Below are 14,305 nucleotides of genomic sequence, written 5' to 3' on the forward strand. Positions count from 1 at the left end.
AAAAACAACAGAAGAATGGAAGTACAACCAACTTGGCATGAAATCAAAACATTACTCAGAGGAGTGCCTTTGCTTCATTTTGACTAAATATATTTAGCTGTTTCCGAATAATTAAAGCTTTAAAAGTGTCTCAGGCTGGGCATGAGGTTACATTTTAAAATCAATAGGACTGCTAGTCTGTAGAGTTCCACAAATCTGGTTTTGTGGAACTCATAAATCTAAAAATTGAAATAATACTTAAATCTGATAGGATAAGAGAGCATTTCTCCTGTCAGCCATGCTGAGTTTGTGGATCCATCTGGATCTGGGAAACCAAAAGGATCTGATTGACTGGCGCAAGTCTGAGCAAAATTATGTTTCTGTTATTTCCTTCATGGGCCTTGAGATTTGCATATCCTGGCAGGTGATGGCAATCCTGATGCAAGCTTTACTGGTGGGGACTACAACTCCATGGTAAGCTTCAAGGACTAATGTTGGCCTATTGGAGGGATCAGTGAATCCTTGAATGCAAGTGATTGGCTGCCTGCTGTGGGTTGGGCCCATTCCCTGCGCAAATGTCATAAAGAAGTCTAACACTTAGGGCCTGTTTACAATGTCAGGCGGACTAATCGTCGCTGTCTCGACCTCTGGTCAGTGGTCTCGACACCGCCATTACATTGAGACCACACATGGCGCGGTTGCATACTCCCATTTCTCTATGCACCAGCCCCATGGAGAAATGGGGGATTCTGTTAATCCCTGCACCATGTGGCAGGCACCTCAAGGTGGCCGTGGAGGAATGGGGCCTAAGTCACTTTCCAACAGGCTCTGCATGTCAGAAAGCCCAACATGTAAATCCTGTTGTAAGCAGACATCATAATCCTGATGGCAGAAACGCAGTCCTCAGGGATTATGGTGGGGCCTCCAACTGCCCAATGGGCTCCGTGAGCCCACTGGAAATCAGCCGGAATGACAGGAAGGTTGTGCCTACAAGGGATTTCTTTTCATACTGATATAGTATGAAAAGGTGCCTACAAGGGATTTCTTTTCATACTAATAGAGTATGAAAAGAAATCCCTTACAGGCACAATTACCTGCTAATATATAGACAACCCAAGCCTCCAAGGGTTTATTGGGTTTCCCACTTTTTCTTGTAGTTACATTGTTAATAGGCGGTCAGAATTGAAATTGGAGATGTCGGTCGGAAAGCCTCTGACCTACAGTTGGAGGCTCTGCGACCGACATCATAATCGGCCCCTTAATATCACAACTATTGTAAACTGTACAGTAATGCTACTTAATCCACTAAATTGCTACAAAGGAATGGATAAATAATTATGGAGATTGATAAGTTAATTTTACTTAACTTTGCAAAGAAATTGAACATGTTTGTAAATGTCTTACTGTAATTTTATTGATATAACTCAACTCTTGTAAATGTAATGCTCAATAAAAACGTTTACATAGATGAAATGGAAAAATCAATTGATTAATGCTGTAAGAACATGTTGCATACACTAAGATATTGTCCTTGCAGTTTAAATAAATGAATGATATCAGTGGCTATAATCCTTTTCATCGTATTGTAGATATTTATGATAAACTCTGATGAACACGTTTGAGACATATTACTGAAATTCTGACTTTTGTAGGCTTCTGAACTACCTTAAGTTATGCAATTGCTTTTTAGGCATATGTTTGCACAAATAATATGTGCCTGACTGTAACACGGTGGATAAATACGTCTTACTAAAAAAATTTAAATGTGATGAAAATTTCATTTATTGAAACTGGAGTGTCAAAGTTGGTTTCTGAAACAATATGAGTTTAGCTATTAGATTAGGAAGATTTATAAGAAAAGCCCCTAACAATAAGGGAATTGGTTTCAAATGTAAGATCTGGTCTTTAAAACTATTACAGATATGCACAACTTCAGATCTATATGAAATAGCCATTCAGAAGAGGTTTCCTCAAGAAGCTTTTTCATCAAGCTCACATAGGACTGATTTGGTAAACACAATGAAATCCATTTTACTGGATTTAACAGCTGCATAAATATGAGATTGAAAAAATAAGAAACAAAATTAACATAAATGTTGCTATTAGCAAATTGTTGAATTGTAAACTTAAAAAATATTGTTTCTGATACACACTGTTGAAATCTTAAAACATCACCATTTACAGGAGGAGCTCTAAACCTCATGCATGTCACTGGTTCAATCAAAATCTGCCTTACTGACCAACACTCAATAGAGATGCATTGTAATCATGACACTTCATTCAAAACTATAGTACAGAAGTAACACGTGCAATGAATGACACATCAACAACCTTATACAGGTGTCACAAGCAACATACCAAGATGTTTCCAGGTGGGACTCCAGGGTCCAGGTTGCTCTAGCTATTGTCATTTCCAAATCAGACACTGCAACACTGGTGATTTCCTCATCCCTTCCGGAATTTCCATGAAAATAAAACAAATTAAGACCAATATTAGCTAAACAAAGTCATTAAATTCACCTTTAGAATCTCTTTTTTAACAATGCAAAACAAAGGCAGAAGAGCGAGCTGGTTCATATAAGTTTATTTTCTCCCTCAGAAATTACATGTTTAATTTGGGTTTTGGAGACCCACATCTGAGTGACTTGACCCAAATCCAAATAAATGTTCAGATATCAGATACATCTTATCAGTTGTGCAAATATAACTTCTTACTCAGGTAGTATAAATGTGTTCATGCCATTAGTCATATGAGTGGTTCTTGACACTTGCTTGCTCCTACTACTTGTTTATATATCTGAGTAGTGAGCACATCAAGTTGAAACATGGACAAAAAAGGAAATCATTGATGGTCATGTTTGTGTTAGTCAATGCTTTCAAAGCTTTTTTTATTTTGATGATCTGTATAACATGGTTTTAGATATATTATCTGGGCTATGTAAAGGACGGTTCATGAAACCCAACTGATTTAGTGTTGACAATGTCATCTATGTCTTTGGGAATCATAATGTTTGGGAGTGGTGGGGAACAGCGAGGGGTTAAATTACCCATTTTATCTCAAGGATGCATGGATGAGGTAGGCACTTCTCTACTGCCAGGACTCACATGTTGACAAATAATTTACTGCAATCAGTGCAACACTCAATAGATATTGAAAGAACCCCATCCACAGCAGTGACCCACAGTAATTAAATGTTGTTGAGAACTGCTTTTGTACCACAACAAAATATTCTGTTTAAGCAGAATATATGTTGTTAGTTCTTCATACAAATTTGTGAGTAAGGAAAGAGCAAATGTAGTGTCACTCTGACCTCTGCCAATTTTGCAGGACTGAAGTTAGCAGCATCCATAAATACAAACCAGGTGCAGGGAACAATAAACAATAAACTTTGCGGTGGTGAAATAAAAGAAAACAATAAACAATAAAAGAAACATTATGGTACCTTTTTAGGTCTGGCTTTAGTCATGGCTTTTTGCTTTAAAAATAAATATGTATATATATATATATATAATATATATATATATATATACACACAATATATATATATATATATATATATATATATATATATATTACCTACTGGCGGTCGCCAGTAGGTATATATAGTTAGGATTTTTTCTCTATGGGTTTTTTGAAAATTCTATGTCTAATAACTTTGGCGTTTGTGGACGGAATTGGCTGAAATTTTCAGGAAAATGGCACATTTTATTTCTGAGCAGCCCCTGAAAATTGGGGGGGTTCGTCCAGGGGGGGTCGAGAAAAAAGGGGGGTCCCAAAACGTGTTTTTAACATTGAGTTTTCCATAGGGCGGTTGGCCTCACTTTTAGCCCGAACGGCTGAATGGATTTGCACGAAACTTGGCAAAATTGTAGGGACTGGTAGCCCGATGTGCCTTTTGTAGGTCTCAATATATGTGCTACAGTGGATTTTGAGAAATTAACGTTTAAAAAAAGATATATATCTGTAACAGCGGACCGGGCAGCGCTCCAGGACGCGTACTTTTCGCGCAACAGAGCTTTGTGAAGCGAAGCTGATTGGTTCTCCGGCGTCTGTCAACATTCCAAACAGTCCGTAGCGGCCGCCATCTTGTCTTTCGGTAGGATCGAGAGACAAGAGGAGGCCAAAGCGAAGGGGCAAATGACCATAAGGGGGAATAGTAGATCCTCGCTGACCCCCTAGGTTTGATGTGGAGGTTTTAAAAGGGCCCCGCGGGGCAAAAAAAAATAATAATAATAATAATCGAACGGCTGAATGGATTTGCACGAAACTTGGCAAAATTGTAGGGACTGGTAGCCCGATGTGCCTTTGCTAGGTCTCAATATATGTGCTTCAGTGGATTTTGAGAAATTAACGTTCAAAAAAAGATATATATCTGTAACAGCGCACCGCTTCGCGTACTTTTCGCGTTACGGAGCTTTGCGAAGCGAAGCTGATTGGCTCTCCGGTGTCTGTAAACATTCCAAACAGTACGTAGCGGCCGCCATCTTGTCTCTCGGTAGGATCGAGAGACAAGAGGAGGCCAAAGCGAAGGGGCAAATGACCATAAGGGGGCATAGTAGATCCTCGCTGACCCCCTAGGTTTGATGTGGAGGTTTTAAAAGGGCCCCGCGGGGCAAAAAAAAAATAAAATAATAATAATCGAACGGCTGAATGGATTTGCACGAAACTTGGTAAAATATTAGGGACTGGTAGCCCGATGTGCCTTTGCTAGGTCTCAATATATGTGCTTCAGTGCATTTTGAGAAATTAACGTTCAAAAACAAGATATATATCTGTAACAGCGCTCCGCTTCGCGGAGATAAAATTATATCTGTATTACCTAGCTGTTGCTAACACCAGTTAGCGACGGCTAGTAGGAGATAGCGACCATCTTGGGCCCCACTTTGCATGTGAGTGATATTTATCACTAATGACATGCAAAGTGGGCATGCCAAGATGTTAGCGACTGGAAACAGTCGCTAACATCGCTATCTCCTATTATCAACTTTTGGAAATATTCGAGATAAGCGCGAATATCTCCAAAAAGTAACAGCTGCCCTGAACAGTTCTTAGCCATGTTATCCAATGGGAGGTGGATAACATGGCTAAGAGCATTAGCTCGGTAATGCATGAATATCGCTGAGTTTTCAGCGATATTAATGCATTGCGGTCGTTTTTTATCGTATTTGCGATAAACCTTGATAATAGCAAGGTTTATCTGCGATAATTTCTGACGGTAAAAAAATCTTTGCAATGCATCGTTAGGGATTAATATCGCTTAACTTTGGTAATATGCCCCAACGTCTGTTAACGTTCGATTCGAAGGAAATCAGGAAGTGTTGAAAAACATTGTCTGCGCCATCTTGTCTTTTTTCAAATGCCACACTTTTGTCGTGCACGGCAGCCATTTTAGATGCCTTGACCAGACCCACTCTGTGCACGCTGTCGATCCTTAGCATGGCTCCCCACCCTCGCAAGCATCTCACCCAGGCAGTGGTCACCCCCGCTCTCTGTCTTATGCATGGGTAATAAACCTCCCCCCATCTGCGCTGCTCTTCCCTGAGAATCACACCCTGTGCCCGCCCGACACCTCCCTTTCGCCCTATTCACTACCGCACCCTCTGACACTTCTTTTCCTCTGTGTCCGATTGTCCAGGCCGGTCCTAGGCTATCAGCTAGCCCTGCAGATGTAGTTTATGGCCACAGCTGTAAAGAATCACCCCTCTTCAAAGGAGTTATAGTAGATCAAGGCCCACACTCGATGAGATCCGTCACAGCAGAAGCGTTGCTATTATCTGAAAACCATCCTGTATTGTGATTGGGGAGGGGACCGAGCGTGAAGCGGAAGATTCCAGGGATGACTCTTTGTACATCAAAGTTTTTACAATTATGTGTCACATTAAAAATATATAGCACTCCGACAAAGTAGTAAGATTATAAAACTTTAATAATTTATAAATATATACAAGAAAACAAAAATAGTAATAACATATAAACATTTTTAGGGAAAAACAACGAAGTAGCGGTCGGCTGTGCGAATAGTCCCAACGCAGCACAACGTCCAGATTTCCGGCGTGGGGCGTCGCGGGGGGTGGGTCATCAGTAGCAAACTATTGTGCGAATAGTTCCAAGGCAGCAGAACGCGACGAAATCTAGATGACACGAAAGGGATGTCTAGTAAGTTGCCACCCAGCAAATAACGGCGTGGGGCGTCGCGGGGGGTGGGTCATCAGTAGCAAACTGTTGTGCGAATAGTTCCAAGGCAGCAGAACGATGGCACCAAGGTGATGTCCAGTAAGTTGCCGCACTGGTTTTGGTATCCTACAATGCTGCTCTGAATAACGGCGTGGGGCGCCCCGGGGGAGGCGGCGTGAACGGGCCTCTCCAGGTGGAGTGTCATCTGTTGTAGTGGGGCGCCCCTTTACCGTTTCAGTTGCCATTCCGTCCGTTTTTGGTCCACTGTGTCAAAAGCCGCAATTCAGCTGAGTTGCGCCCACTCTTGCGGTGCAGCGATAGGCGGCTGTCACAGGACTCTCAAAATGGCGGCAGTCTCTTTCCTTTTTGGGCCTGGTCCACTGAAATGGCCCTGGGACACCTTGGAAATCGGACGCTTGTCTGCTAGGTCTTGGACCCCATTCTCGAAAGCGTCCCCTCCGCCTTGAGAATTCATCAAAAGTTTTGGGGGCCCCGACTCCTGCAGGCTTCTGGTGGGGAGCGGCTGCCATGATTGCTCGCGGAATGACCACGACGGAGCTACGAGATGGTGGTGCTCTCATGCTGACGCCAGTTTAGTCTGAAACATCCAGAAACAAGGTGGGGCTTTCATCGTTTGGGAAAAAAAAAAAAGTTTTCATCCAATGAAAAGTGTTGTTTTTAGGTCATATGATCAAGCCTTCCATCATTAGGAAACCAAAAGTAAAATGAACCAATGAAAAGTTTTATAAACAAGTCACATGACCTGTTATGCGGCATAGGGTATAAAATGCGTAGAAAATACGTTGGCACGTGAGGCGGCGTCAGTAGCGGACCGATGTGCGAATAGGCCGAAGGCAATACAACGCGCCAAGATCCGGATGGCACCGAGGTGGTGTCCAGCAAGTTGCAGCACTGGTGTGGCCATCCTACAATGCTGAAAGTCGGCGTGGGGCGCCCCGTTGGCCTGTGAGTTTGCGTCAGTAGCGGACCAATGTGCGAATAGGCCGAAGGCAGCACAACGCGCCAAGATCCGGATGGCACCGAGGTGGTGTCTAGTAAGTTGCCGCACTGGTGTGGCCATCCAACAATGCTGAAAGTCGGCGTGGGGCGCCCCGTTGGCCTGTGAGATGGCGTCAGTAGCGGACCGATGTGCGAATAGGCCGAAGGCAGCACAACGCGCCAAGATCCGGATGGCACCGAGGTGGTGTCTAGTAAGTTGTCGCACTTCTGTGGCCATCCTACAATGTTGAAAGTCGGCGTGGGGCGCCCCGTTGGCCTGTGAGATGGCGTCAGTAGCGGACCGATGTGCGAATGGGGCCAAAGGCAGCGCAACAATATTTTCTGACTGACACCACAAGGCGCTGAGATGCCAAGATCCGGATGGCACCGAGGTGATGTCTAAGTTGCGGCCTGATGTGCGAATGGGGCCAAAGGCAGCGTAACAATATTTTTTGTATGGAAGATACCACTAGGCGTTGAGATGCCAAGATTCGGATGGCACCGAGGTGATGTCTAGCAAGTTGCTGTACTGGTGTGGTCATCCTACAATGCTGAAACTCGGCGTGGGTCGCCCCATTAGCCTGTGAGATGGCGTCAGTAGCGGACCGATGTGCGAATAGGCCGAAGGCAGCACAACGCGCCAAGATCCGGATGTCACCGTGGTGGTTTCATAGTTGAGAGGCACTTCATCTGCAGTGGGGCGCCGAGATCCGGATGGCACCGAGGTGATGTCTAGCAAGTTGCTGTACTGGTGTGGTCATTCTACAATGCTGAAAGTCGGCGTGGGGCGCCCCATTAGCCTGTGAGATGGCGTCAGTAGCGGACTGATGTGCGAATGGGGCCAAAGGCAGCGCAACAATATTTTCTGAAGAGAAGACACCAAAAGGTGCTGACATTCCAAGATCCGGATGGCACCGAGGTGGTGTCTAGCAAGCTATGCAGTTGAGTTGTGTGCGCACTTGCGGCGAATAGGTCGAAGGCAGCATAACAATGTTTTTTGAATAGAAGACACCACAAGGCGTTGAGATTCGGTTACCACCGAGGTGATGTCTAGCAAGTTGCTGCACTGGTGTGGCCATCCTACAATACTGCTCCGAATAACGGCGTGGGGTGCCCGAAGGGGGGGGGAGCCGGCGTGAATGGGCCTTCCTAGGTGGAGGCTCGTCTGCTGTAGTGGGGCGCCCCTTTACCGTTTCAGTTGCCATTCAGCTGAGTTTCGGCTGCTCTTGATGCTACAGCGACAGGCGGCTGCAAGAGGACTCTCAAAATGGCGGCCTGTTCTTTGGATTTGGGCCTGGTCCACTAAAATGGCCCTGGGACACCTTAGAACTCGGACGCTCGATTTTTTTTTCCTTTCCTGTACATGCAAAAAAAGGTAAATGCCCGGTACGTTACACGCTTCATCTGCCACGATGAACTCTCCAGAGGAACCGAAAAAAAATATAGTTGTGGTAACTATACCATGCATCGTCATATGGAGAGGTGGCACCAATTAATTATAGTGCTGCATAAAAGAGAGATTTGGAGGAGAACCCCTGACCTGCTAGTACATTCATCAAAGAAGTGGCACTGAGAGCTTCAGAGGCAAGGGAAACGGTCCCAAATATTTAGAAGAACTTTGGAAAGATTAAAATGACATGTTTAGATTGTGGCAAATTAATTTCATGTGGACAGATGAGTGTTACTCTAATAAATACAGCATATGAACATCATCATAGTCGATGGTTGGTAGAGACATTTTGACTATATCCTGGACCTGCCCGTCCTCGCCCAAAATGGCGCCGGAATAAATGGGACTCGTAACTCCTTGTTGTGTACTGGTTGCAGAACCTTGAAATCACGAGATACGTATGCAGTTTTGAAGCACATGGCGGGCGGGGACGAGAATTGATTGACTATTTCGACATCCCTATTGATATTAAGTTCTGATGTGTTATTGATTACTGTACTGTTGAAAGTTCGAATTAACGTCACCCATGGTACTTGCCCGCAAATGTATATCTAGATAATTTTATTGTAACTGGCCCTGTCGTATTTTAATTATAAAATGTACGTCCACCGATTCCGTAACTGTTAGACACCTTAGTTCTTGCAACCTAATGGCCCGCCCGTTACGTTCCTCTACAGTGTAAATGTGTATTCATCATATACGATTACAGTTTGCTCTGTGGCAGGCCCACGTGGTTATAGGCTCGTATTTGTATAATGACATTTTCACAATAAAGGTTTTTAAAAGAAAACATGGTAGTAGTATATACATTGGTAAAGTTTTTAATAATAGTGACTGTTTTAGAATCATTAAAAGGCAAGTGAAATAAAGCAGACCAATTACATGAAGGGTAAAAGGTATAATACGAAGGAACGCAGTAAAGATAAATGGTCAAGGGCTGTTGTGTTTTCTATTCCTGTAACATAAAGTGATCGATAAGAATCTCATATTCAGGCGTATCGGCGACTAAGACAGCAGGTCGACCCTCTTTTGCTCAACGGCTCCGTCATGGGACGAAGAAACGCTCTTTTTTTCGAAAAAAGAATATATTTTACTTGCAGGACAGTTGTAAAATTTCCGGGAAAGTACATTAGCCTGGAACATTATAACATATATTTAAGAAAAAATAATGTTCGGAAGTAATGAAAAGCGTAATTTTTAGGTCATATGACCAAGCCTTTCATCATTACAATAAGAAAAGTAAAATGAACCAATGAAAAGTTTTATTAACAAGTCACATGACTTGTTATGCTTACGTTACGCGCTGCGCGCCCCGGATGACTTCCGGATGCGCTAACGCGGCGCGTCATATGACGCATTACGCGACAACGCAGGTACAGAATATAGTCAAAATGTCTCCACCAACCAGCGGTCGGAACACAACCCCTTTCAGCAGGCTAAATAGTTCTGTTAAATGGCAACAGAAGGGACAGGCAACAAGAACCATCAGTCAAAGAGGGGAGGGCTAGTTCTTCTCTACCGGGTTACATTGGGGCGCTACCGGAACTGATCGAATTGGTAGTCTACAGTGTTTCTGGATGTTTCAGACTGAAGCTGGGGTTAGCATGAGAGCAGCACCATTTCGTAGCTCCGTCGTGGTCATTCCGCAACCAATCATGGCAGCCGTTCTTTATCGTTATTTTGGGCGGGGTGGGTGGCGGAGCCGAGCTGTTTTGCAGCCATCATTGTGTGGAGTTCAGTTCATCTCACTAGTTTTGTATTTGTCATGAGGGGTTGTTCCTAATGTTTCTATTTTAGCGAGGTCAAAAAGAGATCCCATTAGTGGCCTACTGATTTTGCTCGATTCCTTTTCTTTTTTTTTTACACGATTTTTCGTTATCTGGAAAGACTAAACAGAGTATTGCGACTCTGTGTTTGTTTGTAAATAGAGAATGAACCAAAGAGAACTAATTCTAAAACAGTAAATACTTGGATAACAATCAATCAAATGGAGAGAGAAGCAGGCACGACGGATTACAACGGGGGCAAACGCCTGCGTTAACTACCTTTCACTATCTGCAAAGAGAGAGTACTCCTAATAGAAATGAGGGGGGGGGGGGCACCATTCAAAGCAGATCAGTGTGCATAAACACGAAAATGTTTTCACTTACCACGTACTTGACATTCGACAGCTTATGATATTTGCTATTAAAAAAACATTGAAATTCACTGAAAAAACCATAGGTTATAGACCATATATAGTTAGGAATTAGCATTTACAAAACCTTGAAAATTCACTGAAAAAACCATAGGTTATAGACCATATATAGTTAGGAATTAGCATTTAAAAAACCTTATTTTACTCACACAAAACCATTGAAATTCCATATATAGTTAGTTGCACTAACTATATATCGCGCACCCGCAATCCACTGCTGATCATGTCACATATTACATCATTCATGACATGGTCAGTGACATCACTGATGACATCTCAAATGACATCACTGATGACATCACTGATGACATCTCATTTGACATCATTCTTGTGCTAATACGATAAACCTCTTCAGACTCTAATATAACCTTAGATACACTCAGTGTATACAGACACTCACACACTGCCACTCATTCATGGAGTTACTCACACACCCAGTCAGTCATGCAAAGAAACAATCTCACCTCCATTTCTTCAACTATACAGTTAAACACACCTTACTTATTGAAACATATACTAACACATATTTACTCTCTTATACAATCCCTGATACAAGTTCACAATGATCGATACAACCACTCACTCATTCAGTGGCTCTCATGCACAGTTATTTATATATGCCAACTCTCACATGTACTGTGTTTTACATATGTACTTACTATGACATGTAGCATTGAGATATCCATTCACTCATCAATACACTCATGCACACAGTCAACTGCCCATGTAGCTGTTTCCACATGCACTCTTGAACTCATACACCTAGTGAATAAACTGCTCACACATCTATGCATAGAGTCACACACCTTCCAGCCACCCCCACACAAACTCAATCTCCCATAGAAATACTTGGGCAACCAATTAATAACACATATAGCCTCTCGTATAGCTAATGATCAACACATGCAGCAGTTTACAGAACAACAGACATAATGATGCACAAATTAGGACAGTTTAGTCACTAACCCATGCATTCAGTGAGACACATTTAATCACTCACTCATACAGTCAGTCACGCACCTACTAAATCCTTCATCCAGACACTTATACATCCACTCATTCTTCAATATGTAAGACATATTTTAACTTTACAGAAACATACAGTCACTGGATGTTGTCATCAGTGATGTCATCAGTGATGTCACTGACCATGTCATGAACGATGTAATATGTGACATGATCAGCAGTGGATTGCGGGTGCGCGATATATAGTTAGTGCAACTAACTATATATGGAATTTCAATGGTTTTGTGTGAGTAAAATAAGGTTTTTTAAATGCTAATTCCTAACTATATATGGTCTATAACCTATGTTTTTTTCAGTGAATATATATATATATATATATATATATATATATATATATATATATATATATATATATATATATATATATATATATATATATATATATATATATATATATATATATTTTGCTTCCGCCCACTACATCATACGGCATGGAGCAGGGGGTCAGCACTACTTCAGTCACTGGATAATTCACTTTGAGAGAGCACATCTGCACAGAAGGTAATTCCTTCCAGTGCCAGTGCTTTTATTTTCACTTCATTACTTTGGTGTTGCCTTTGTGTTAAGAGTCTGAAGAGATAGCCGGATGCTTTCTAACAGCTCTCCATGTTGATCACAGGGCATGTTCCAGCTTCATCACTTCCTGTCTCCTGCTGATTGTGTTGTAGGTTCCTTTTGGAGTGGCCTTTTTATCTGACTGCTGCTACTTCACTACATACCAAGTATTGTCCATTTAAAACTGTTCTTCATGAAGTTGTAATTTCTTTTGTTATTTGGGCACTGAAGTGCATTTCTAACTGTGCTCCTGTATGTCATCTTGTTATATATTATAATTGAGGACTATAATTATATTTGTAAACCAATTTAGGCTGTATGCAAGCTTGCATTACCTTGAACTTTCTTTAAAGCACTCTTGTATGCTGTTATATTTGTAAACCAATTTAGTCTGTATAGTCTTATATTTGTAAACCTTTCTAGTGCTGTTGTATTTTGTGCTTATATAGACGTTTAACTTTAATATTACTAACATTACATCTATCTATCTATCTATCTATCTATCTATCTATCTATCTATCTATCTATCTATCTATCTATCTATCTATCTATCTATCTATCTATCTTTCTATCTATCTATCTATCTATCTATCTACATATCCATACAACTATTTGGCTTTGCAAGCCTCCCTTTTTTACCTACCTTTTCAGTGCTTCTTATCTATTTGTAGTATGGATTTACAAAAACATTACACATAAAATCATTAGCAAAGAGGCTGGAAGCCAATGGCAAATCAATTGGTTTTTTTTATTCTGGTGTTATCCAAGACCTTCTGTTTTTACTAAAATTATGTGTGTGATATAGTCAGTAATAGAGCTTTTCAGCCAGTCTTCATCCATTAGTCTGTTGTCTTGTCAGTCACATTTTTCTTCCACCAACTACATCATGTATCATGGGGAAGTGAGTTAGTCCCCTTCAGCCAATGGCTGACTTCACTCTGACTTACAGCATTCTGCATTTTCACAAGGTGCACCCTCCACACACAAAGTCGTTCTCTTCAGTGGTGCCAGGAACTACTATAGTAATGTGTGCTTTTTGTTTTGCAAATGCTCATTTTTACTTGTGTAATAGGGGTGGAACAGACCAGTTTTGGTTTAAAACATAAGACATAAAGAACTTTGCGCCACGACAAAATATTTACATGAAGAATGGAACCAATGCATTTTCTTCACTTTTAAAAACAGTTTGAAACAGAGTTTGGGAACAGACAGTTTGCCCTTTCGCTTTTTAAGATAGCAGCACAAATGTTGCACAACCACTTTCCTTTACTTTTTTTGGGGGGGAGAAAATAATTTTTCCTTTGCTGTATTTTTTATTTCACTTCTTTTAAATTCACTAAATACAAACAAGGAAAGGCAAGAAAATGCAGTATTGTATTATAATCCCAGTTTTACCATCAATCTCAGGGTCACTGAGAAAGGGCTGGTTAACTATACCTCAACAGCAGTGTCGGCTGCCGCCAATCTAAAGTAGTAGGGCAGCATGGGGAGGGGGTTTGGGGAATAAAAATAAAATAAAACAACTTACCTGCCGCTGCCAGCCGCCTCATTGCTCCTCTTGTCTCTGCAGTTGATTGGCCACAAAGCGCAGGCTCCCCACCCAATCCAGACGCTGCTCTTATGCTATACCTAGTATGTGAGAAGTGCTACTATTGGCCTGAGTAGGCTGGTCTGATGCTCACTCAGGCACAGTGAGCCTGTGCCTTTTCTCCACCCGGCTGTGCAACACAGCTGGGTTGGAGAAACATAGGTGCACTTGTCGTTTTGACTGTCCTAAGACGACAGGCCAAACCGACATGCGTACTTACAGTGCCCACCACTACTCCTCCCTGCCATGTCCCAGCCCAGCCCAGCCCTGCCGTAGACCCCTTCAACATTGCGGCTCAGACAATGATAAACAAACTTATAATACCACTGTTTTTTT

General features: G+C 42.0%; 1 protein-coding gene across 1 annotated transcript in view; it reads right to left on the reverse strand.

Annotated features, from left to right (window-relative positions):
- The window catches only part of MYOM3 (myomesin 3), a 451,709-nt gene that overhangs the window by 356,220 nt on the left and 81,184 nt on the right, over positions 1–14,305 (reverse strand). The window contains exon 3 of the mRNA XM_078681253.1: positions 2,338–2,430. Within this exon, the coding sequence (XP_078537379.1) occupies positions 2,338–2,430 (93 nt within the window). The remainder of the gene's footprint in view (positions 1–2,337; positions 2,431–14,305) is intronic.

Source organism: Lissotriton helveticus, chromosome 3_1 (assembly GCF_964261635.1).
Source record: "Lissotriton helveticus chromosome 3_1, aLisHel1.1, whole genome shotgun sequence".
Classification (NCBI taxonomy): domain Eukaryota; kingdom Metazoa; phylum Chordata; class Amphibia; order Caudata; family Salamandridae; genus Lissotriton; species Lissotriton helveticus.